This window comes from Panicum virgatum, chromosome 2N (assembly GCF_016808335.1).
Source record: "Panicum virgatum strain AP13 chromosome 2N, P.virgatum_v5, whole genome shotgun sequence".
Classification (NCBI taxonomy): Eukaryota; Viridiplantae; Streptophyta; class Magnoliopsida; order Poales; family Poaceae; genus Panicum; species Panicum virgatum.
The window spans coordinates 10,477,483-10,487,032 of record NC_053146.1 but is presented as its reverse complement, the minus strand read 5'-3'; the positions used below and the strand labels follow the sequence as shown (position 1 = coordinate 10,487,032).

Here is a 9,550-nt window from a genome sequence, read left to right as displayed (position 1 = left end):
ACTAGAGAACCATAGCACAAAGGCTTAAGGCCTTGCAATCACACTCACTAAGAGCTAATCTAGCACTCACACTTTACAAAGATAGTGCTATAAGCTAAGTATATGATCTATGAGCTCTTGTATGGCTTGGAGATGTTCTTGGATGTGTATGAGGTGTCTTGGGACTCCAGCAATCTTCAAATGGCCGGGGTGAGGCGTATATATAGGCCACCAAGTCTTGTAGCCGTTGCTCCAACGGTCAGTTGAAAATCTGCGTATCACCGGAAGAACCGATGCCTCTGGCAGGGGTAGCGTCGGTTCATCCGGTCACACATAACACGAAGTAGCCGTTGAACTTCTGACAGCTGACACAGTGGCCATCGGCTGAACCGATGATTTGTACCGATGCATCACCGGTTCATCCGGTGCTTAAGGATCTTCTCCTAGGCGCTGACGTCATTACACCGATGGTATGCACCGATGCCTCACCGGTTCAACCGGTGTTGAAGACTTGTCTCTTGCGCGACTTGCATCGTCTCTGGAACATAGGACGCCCAATGCACCGATGCCCTTTTTTGACCCATCGGTTCAACCGGTGCCTATAGGCTGACTTGGCTTCGACTCCCTTCTGCACCAAAGTACCATGGCGTCGGTTCTTCCGACTACCATCGGATGCTCCGATGCCCATGGCGTCGGTTCTTCCGGTGCTACTGACCGAAAAGCTTCCAGGGCGCTGCCCTGAGACCCGCGAGGGGCGGCTCCCCCTCGACCCCCGTCCGCTAACCCCCGTAGGGGCTGCCCTTCAGGCCTTGCTACGTCTATTTTCTCTTTCTCTTTGTCATCACTTGAACCTAATAGCCTGAGAATGATCATCTTAACAATCATATTAGTCCAAGTGTTGTGTTGTCATTCGATCACCAAAATCACTCGAAATGGCATAAAATGGTGCCATGTTCGTTACAAAATCCTGGGCGGTGCTCATGACACATTCCAAAGACTACCGGGATTGGTTTCCTCTAATCAAGTTGATCAATGGACGATGACTCGATTAGGCGGAATCAACTTGGGCTGGTTCCTCACAGAATTCCAGGCAGCCCACGTCGAGTCAAAGCCACATATATAGTAACACATAGCGGGGTAGAGAGAATAAATTGTTTTTTTATTGCGAGAAAATAAATTGTTGTTCAGATTATATATGATCGAACTCTTACACACCGGGGTGTGTGCTCCACATATGCATAGTGCCTAACAATGATTTATCACCGGTCTTGCATAAAACCATCGATATCGACCGACATATATAAACAAGCCTAGCTCCGCTCTTTTACGGCAATGTTTTCAAATACACACCAGTCAACTATATATACAGCTACATATACGATGTATTTAGAAGTGTAGTAAACTTTTTGAATCTTGAAAAAATTGAAATTAGCTGTAATTTTGAACCGGGAATATCTCGTATATACCGTACAGTACGGCTTGTTTGCATTGCCCACCGTAGCCTTGACGCCACCACCAGATCCGAGGCCACCGTCGTAGCGCCGCGCATGTGCGAGTCGCGACACGCCCTCCCACGCCGCATCGCGCAAACCCCGCCACGTATATAGTAGCAGCAGCAGCAGGCGGCACACGGCGACGTGCCACAGTAGCCCATCGAGCTAGCTACCAGCTCTCCCAGTCTCCCTCGCCCTCTCCCATGGCGCCCGCACCGCGCGCTCTCGCCGTCCTCCTCCTCCTCGCGGCGGCCGGCCGCCTCGCTCCTGGACCCGCCGCCGCGGACGACAACGGGCCCCTGAAGCAGTTCTACTACTACTCCCCGCCGCCGCCGTCCACGCCCCCGGGCGCCGGGGCCGGCTACGCCTACCCCTCCCCGCCCGCGACGGCGGCGGCCAACGGGGGCCCGCCGCCGTGCAACTGCGAGAAGCCGCCGCCGGGGGCGACCCGCGCGCCGGGGGGCGGGCAGCAGTACGCGTTCCTGTCCGGGTCGTACCCGTCGCCGGCGCTCCGGCTGCCGCTCCTCGGCGCCGCCGTGACTGCCGCGGTGGCCCTTGCGCGGCGCTAGGCGGCTAGCCGCCGCGAGCCGTCGGTTCGGTTCACCGGGGTCGCCGCCGCCGCCGTGTGTGTAACAGTAGTGTAAGCGAATTGTTGCGTGTCAAATTCACCAGGGTTTGCCTAGGCAAATTTGTACGTGGGTGCGATTTTATCCACATTTTGTATACGGTGGAAAAGAAAAGAAATTGGATGCTCCGTGCAACTGAGGAAAGATTTTACAGGTATTTTTTTGTCCCATGGAAATCTTAGGAGTTTCCATCTCTCTAAGGTGCAAATGTGACAATTCCACCAACGACCATCACTGGAAAACTCTACCAACTATATTTAATGTACTGTCACTGTGCAGAGCACCCTGCGGTAAGAAAATCTATTCACCGTACTATAATTATGATTACATGCAGCCAATTATAGTGTAACAGCCCAGCCCACGAGATGTCAGGTAGGCCCAACAAACGCATGCTAGTGCAGGAATGCAGGATACACTGGCAGCCCAAGGTGCGCGGGCATGGTGCACATGACATGCGGACTCTGTGCGGTAAGCTGGCTCGACGTGCTCGTCCAGCCCTTAGAAGTTAGAAGTGGGTGAGTGTGCCCCAGGGTTCACCTTACCGTTTGCACTGTAGATTTTATCGTTTTTACTGTAGCGGTAATCGTTTTTTTGACTTTTGTATTTTTAAATTTTGAATCGGAAAACACCGGTTACCGCTACCGGTAAGTGTTGCCGCCTAGTAGCGGTATTGGTAAATTTTGGCGGTAACACTGGTAGCGCCAAAAAAACTTCCTGAGATCTAGCAGATGAATTGAAGTGAACAGTATACGAGTACAAGTAAACAGGTTCTTTTATTAATACGGTGTTACTCTGTGTTTATACTGTGGAAACTTAGGTACAAGTTGGCAATATGTTTTAGTGGTTATTTTTAGATAAAAAAATGACTTATTTGGGACATCATTTTTACACAATTGAATTTCGAAGCATGGCTTAGCTGATTATATTTTGGTTCACAGGTATGTACCTGAAAGTCAGTCGTACGTTTGCCAGTTGATGAGATGAGATGAATAGCTTGGCGGTACAGTTTCTTCCATTTGTATGCTGTTTGACTGTGAGGAAACGCGTTTGCTAACACAAAGTCATCATCGTCTAGAGCGTTGCACTGTCAAGCTGCAATACGTCACATTATCATGTGAGCATCGCCACAGCAGACCAAAGCCCCCTTTGGTCTCCAGCTTGTCCAGCCTAGACATGGAGCTATGATCCTGATAGGCACGAAAATCAAATTCATACAATGTACAGAACCACAGCACGAAGAACATCAAAGAATGCTACCCCACTAATAGATAACATTACTTGTAAGCTGGTGGTAGCTGTGATGTTTCACCCATAGCAAAAACAAAGTTGAAGATATACAGAACTAAGCAGGTTCACCAATCAGAAAGTGGCATTCTAATGCGCACCCCATTCATCCAAGAGTATAATTGCTCATGAGAAAGTACTAAAAATATGTGAATATAGTGTTTATTGACGAACTAGTAAAACACAGGCAAACTTGTCTCTGTCGAAACATGGATCTGCAAGTGACTTGAAACTGTCACAGCCTAGGGTTCAACCTTCATCACCTCCTCCCATTGACCATCTGACCCTTCCTTCCAGAGTGTAATGTTGTTCTCACCAGCAGCTATGGACAGTATGTTCCCAGTCAAGGACCAAGACACCCTCCAGACAGGAGACCCAAAGTCCCGCATGAGCTTTCCCTCCCACTTGTCTCCATCTTTCCCCTTGGTCCAGATGACGACCTTCCCATCTTGGGAACTGCTGGCAATGGTTGACTTGGCCAAGCCCAAAACTGGTGCCCATGCGACATCCCGAACACAATCACTGTGCATGTCAGAGATAAGAGCACTCTCCAGCTTCCAGCTACCGTTGACAAATCCCCATACTTTAACGACAGAGTCAAACCCTCCAGAGACAAGCTTATAAACAAGCTCCCCTGAGCTAGCCAGAGAACCAAGTGCAGTTGCTGGAGCCCAAGAGATGGCAGTCGCGCCAACAGGGTGTGCTCGCTCAATGGTTGAAGTATCCCAACCCCCATCAGCTCGCATAGTCAAGATAGATATTCTTCCATCAGAAGACGCACAGGCAAGGCACAGGCCAACCTCGTACGGAGCCCAAGCAATGGAGTTGACAGACGACTTGTGGTCAGTAAACACATGGACTTGAGACCAATTGCCTCGAGCATCCTCCTTCCAAACAATGACACGGCCATCATAGCCGCAGGATGCAAGGACTGTACCATACTTTGGATGGGCCCATGCAACACGCCATACAGGACCATAGTGGCCAGTAAGCGTTGCAAGAACCTGGGATGGGGCAGTTGCAGCACCAATGCTGACGATCTTCACGGTAGAGTCTGAGGAAGCAGTAGCAAGGCGCTTGCCGTAGTAATCAATAGCAGAGTCGTGGACCATATCCTTGTGATCCAACTCTACTTTCTTTGACGCCATGTTTCCACACCGAATTATGCTGTTGCCTGTTGGAATTCTGCATGCAATTAAATTAAATCATTAACATGAATTCAGAAACAAAGGCCTAACAGTATTTAAAATGGTCAAACAAAGCCTTAATTAATTGAAATGAAGGATTGGCAGTTTGGTGTCAACGTAGATAACAATTTTCTAATTTAATCTCACCAATAAACTAAGCATCAACAATAAAAACCAGGAAATGCATAATATCAGAAGAAATGTTCATAAACCATGGCCTATTAACATCAAAGCTTGAGTGAAACAACAACATTTATAGTATAATGCTAAATCTACAGGATGGTCCTCTCAAAATAATTAACATGGAAATAAAGAGGTTTTATACTTCCTGTAGGCTGTAGCAATACGAATCATCAGCTTTCTTGCATGACAAATTAATTATATGCTAGCCCTGTAAGCACTATGTTGTCATAATGTCAAGAAGGGACACCAACATACAACTAACAAAAAGGCTACTCATGATCATTTTGACAGGGCAACCTAATAAACACAGGAGAATCGATTGGTTGGGCTGCTTCCATTCACGACTCAAACAACATCAAAACAGCAAATTCAAGTTTCAGAGCTATCCACATTTCGTTTCAAATTCCACCAGTTCCTACATCGGGAAAAAGAAAACTTGGAGTATTGATTTTTTGTTATACAGAAACTTATGCTACCTTTGGGTCCAAAGAAAGCCTAAAACAGTAGCATTTTTTGTAAGGTGAGGCATTTGGATGACCAACATAAACATTTGCCTGGCAACCTAGCTAGCACTACCTAGGTTACAAGAGGCAAATCAGTACTGCAGAGTATATGAGACCCTAGGAAATGCATGATCCACAATTTGTTCGGCAAGATTCAAAACACATAGCTGCGAGTTGCTATGGGTCACGTTTAAGAGAGGCAATAACAGCTCCTGGATCCAATGTAACAGAGCTGTATGTCCCTAATTATCCCTTGGGGAGCCATGGGTCTGTTGGGTTGTTGGCTGATGAATTTTCGATCTAGAAATTGCGGTTGATAACAAAAAATAACGACTGAACACCCGCTAGTAATTCTTTTGCTGGTTAAGATTTCCAGGGAGTTCATTTCCAGGCTAGGTCGAACAAACAGATCACCTTTCCACACGGACCATACTGGCAAGAATCCCGTTGGCACTTGGCAGTGTAACTACGCATTGTAAATCGATAAACCCAAGCAAACTCTAAGCCATCAATCCGCAGTCTACACACGACGGCGCGGAATCAGGGCCGGACTCAACGACAGGCCGCGGGTTCCCCCAGTCGAACCTTGCAAGCCCCCCACATATCCTGAGGACCTAACGCACACCGCCGCGAGATCGGAGCTTCCGCTCCCACGGCACGGAGCATGATGACCCGGATCCTAGGTTTCCCGCGCCCGCAAGCGGAGATCCCGCGGGAGGAAACGAGCAGCTAGTCGAGGGGAGGATAGGGCCCGCTCACCAGGGGACGGGGACGAGGTCCGGACGGCGGAGCTCCGCCGCGCGCCGGGGCGGGCGGACGTGGACGGCGGGGGCGGGGCGCCGGCTGCAGAAGGGAGGGGGAGACGGGCGGGGAGGTGGCCGGATCTGGATCGAGGCGTGGTGGACGCGGTGGATGGACGATACGAAGAAAGGCGGCAGGCGGGTGGGCCGGGTTTTCGGTGGGTTGGGTCGAGCCGGATGTACGATCGGTTCGGTTCCTTCCTTCGAACGGCTTTTTGCCTTGATCTCGTACAAACGTTCCCTAAAATATAAAAATAAACACGGTTGCAACATCAATAACATACTATTGCAACATGAAAAAATAATTTCTGCAACATAAAAAATATGTACTTGAACGTATCACAACATCTGGATAGAAAGAGCGAAATTCCCGCCGCAACATCGTAGCTCTGTTTCATGCAACATTCGTTAAAAGACGGTAATTGCAACATTGACACTTACCTTTTGGAACATTCAAAATTATATATTGCAACATTAAAAATCACAAATTGAAAACATCGAATAAAATTCAATCACTGTTGCAACAATATAAAACATCCTTCGCAACATCTAAAAAGAATCATTGCAATATCTCAACTAGATGCCATAAGATTGCATAGAGGGACGAGGTCAGCATGCGCGCGGCGGGGCGCGCAAGGCCACCCGTGACCTCGCCGGCGGTGAGGGGTGGCAGAACATCAGGGGGGCGCTCGCAGGGCTGCGTGGGGCCATGCCGAGGCTCGCCAAAGGGGCCGCAGTTGTGGGGAGACTCGGCAACCAGACGTTCCACGAACGGCTGATGGCGGCGGCGGAGCTCGTCGCCGTAGAGGTGCTGCAAGGCGGCAAACCGGATGGGTGGGGTCTCAAATCGGTCGAGAAGTGAGAGAGGAAGCCGTAGTTGCGAGGAATTGAAGAGCGGCTCACCGGAGGCAGTGGATTTTGCGGTGGGGCGGCCATGGTCTCGTCGGCGTCGAGGGGCAGCCGAAGCTCTGCTCGCGGTGGGGGCTCGCGTCGGCGGCGGGGGCTCGCGCCGATGGTAGCCTGCGTGTGGCGCGGGTGGGCGGCGCGGGTGCCCCATGGCGGAGGGCGGCACTGGAGGCCGGTGCACGGGAGGCAGCAGCGGCGGCTTGAAGAAGGCGTGGGGCAGCGGTGTGCTCGTGGGTTAGGCTCCAATGCATCGGACGTTTGATTCCTAGCATTTCCGAAGATTATTTTCTAAACCTCTATACAAGCAAACATTCACATAAGCGTCACTATTAATGATAAAATCAGTCGTAATGCAAGCACATGTGTTGACATAAATACTTAACCTGGATCAAATTTCTTATAAGTAGATATGATTGTGGGTTGTCTGATAGGTGCCGATATATTCCAGTACAAGTATGGTCCGATCTTGACGACAGTAGGTTTAAGAACAAGAATAACTTTGCTGCGAATAGCGGGTAAATAGTTTTATACCTGCCAAGATTGGATGCGACCAAGCGACGGAGAGAGGAACCGAAACCTCGAGGACTTCGACTCGATCTCCAAACGATCTCAAAACCATAACACAGGGACTAATCCACACAAAATGGCGCAAACAAACTGACAACCTTAGAGCACGAAGTAGGGGACCTCAGAGAGATCTTTCTCATAAGTCCAAGAAGAATTCGCAAGAACAAAAGTGTGTAAGACAATCAGCAGCGCGGCTGCAATACCATATCGGTTTATCAAATGATAAAAAATTTCCAAACTCTGAGATACATAGCGTATTTATACAACGAACAACCCTCCTTGCTGGGTGTGAATGGATCTTTGAGTTTCTAGAGTTTTGGTAAATCAAAATTCACCACGAACTGAAATCCCAAGGAGCCTCGCGTAGCTGTTGGTATTCTGTGCAGTCTCCACTCAATCGATCGTAACTCTTTATTGGGAAGTTCAATTGATATGTGATTTTTTGTGTTGGAAAGTAGACTTAATTATCTTTCCAGCCATGTATAGCTTGAACCATGAAACCTTTTATATTGGTATAGTTTTGCATGGGAAGTTGAACATCTAACAGACTGTTGATCTTCTGACCAATCTTAAGTAAAGTACTCGGATCTCATTAGTGGATAATCCAAAGTACTCGGCATGAATGGCATTGGAAATTAGACTTGATAAGCTTTTCAAAATGTCATCATTGAACTCTATAGCTTTTGGGAATCAAAAGTTATGACTGCTTCTTTCGGACTCTTTTGCATGACTGATCGGGTTTGAGTGTGGTCCTTCTCTGTAGTCTTCTCCTTTTGTATTCTTGTCATCCTCCTTGGTGAACATGGGTAATAGCAACGTACACAACTTAGGCAATATATAATTCTCATTGATATTAAATTGAATTTCATAAAGTAGGGTGTTCATCTCTTGTTGTAGTTTCTTAGCTCGGCTACGCGTAATTGGCTCATCGTGCACTTGCTTATGTGTAACTTGAGTAACCATCGGTATGTCCTTATCACTGCTCGACCCGATGAACCTGACCTGTCCTCAAAAAAAGCCTGACCCCGCTCAGTCTGACGAATGTATGGGCTGGGTATGGGCCATTTGTTGACCTAAATTCTAAAAAAAAAAATCGTCTCAACCCCGACCTGAAAATTATACATAAAAAATAAGGTTTTACCTAATCCGACCATGTCGGGCCTCGGACCGAAAAATCTAGCTTGGTAAATTCTTTTGATCCGACCCGACCTGACAGATGATTAGATATACTTATAAGCAAACTAAACAACTGAGTGCTATACTGCTACGCTCATTTTCCATTTTTCAGGATATGCATAGCAGGACCAAAATGATCTTTTGAGTGCCACTTTGCATATATATATTAAACACCAATGAAATGGGTCTATTAGAACAACAGACATAAATTCTAACAACTGGTGCACTTGCTATATTGGCCCACTACCCACACCGCTACGTTACTTTTTGTGTAATTTTTCTATGGATACCGCTGATATTTTCTTTCTTTCTACTTTTCAATGAGCATTTTTAACATTTTTCTTTTTTATGTGCCCACAATGTAGATGCATTTGTCTTCATAAATTTATTTAACTGCATGTAATCAATTTGTTCGCAACATCAAATTATTTGTTCGCTATGTAGATTAAATTGTTCCGTTATATTGATTGATTTGTTCGTGATATTCATTTTTTTTATTATAATCAAATGTTCGCGGTGTGTAATATTTTGTTTGTTATATATTATTATTCATTCGTTATGTTTAACTTTTTGTTCGTAGAAAATAATTGTTTGTTCATATTGTTAAAATATTTATTCCTAGTAGCCAAAATTCATTAAGTATTAAATAATATTTTTTATGAATATCATGCAAACATAGGTAATTGTGGTCTTGTTTTGAAGATCTTATTATAAGAAAGATAATGCAGCAATCAGAATTAATTTGAATGCATGATTTAAGATTTATATTTTTTTTAATATAAACTCTCTTTTGCATGTGAGTGATGTCATCAATTTGTCTCCATTCACATGTTATTCTATTTTTCT

General features: G+C 46.6%; 1 protein-coding gene across 1 annotated transcript; it reads right to left on the bottom strand.

Annotated features, from left to right (window-relative positions):
• Positions 1 to 3,341: 3,341 nt before the first annotated feature.
• LOC120658016 (protein transport protein SEC13 homolog B-like) lies at positions 3,342 to 6,213 on the bottom strand. Its single transcript, XM_039936214.1, has 2 exons — positions 6,015 to 6,213; positions 3,342 to 4,567 (listed from the first exon to the last, which is right to left on the bottom strand). The coding sequence occupies exon 2, from the start codon at positions 4,528 to 4,530 to the stop codon at positions 3,625 to 3,627; it is 906 nt and encodes a 301-aa protein (XP_039792148.1). The 5' UTR covers positions 4,531 to 4,567; positions 6,015 to 6,213; the 3' UTR covers positions 3,342 to 3,624.
• Positions 6,214 to 9,550: the final 3,337 nt, after the last annotated feature.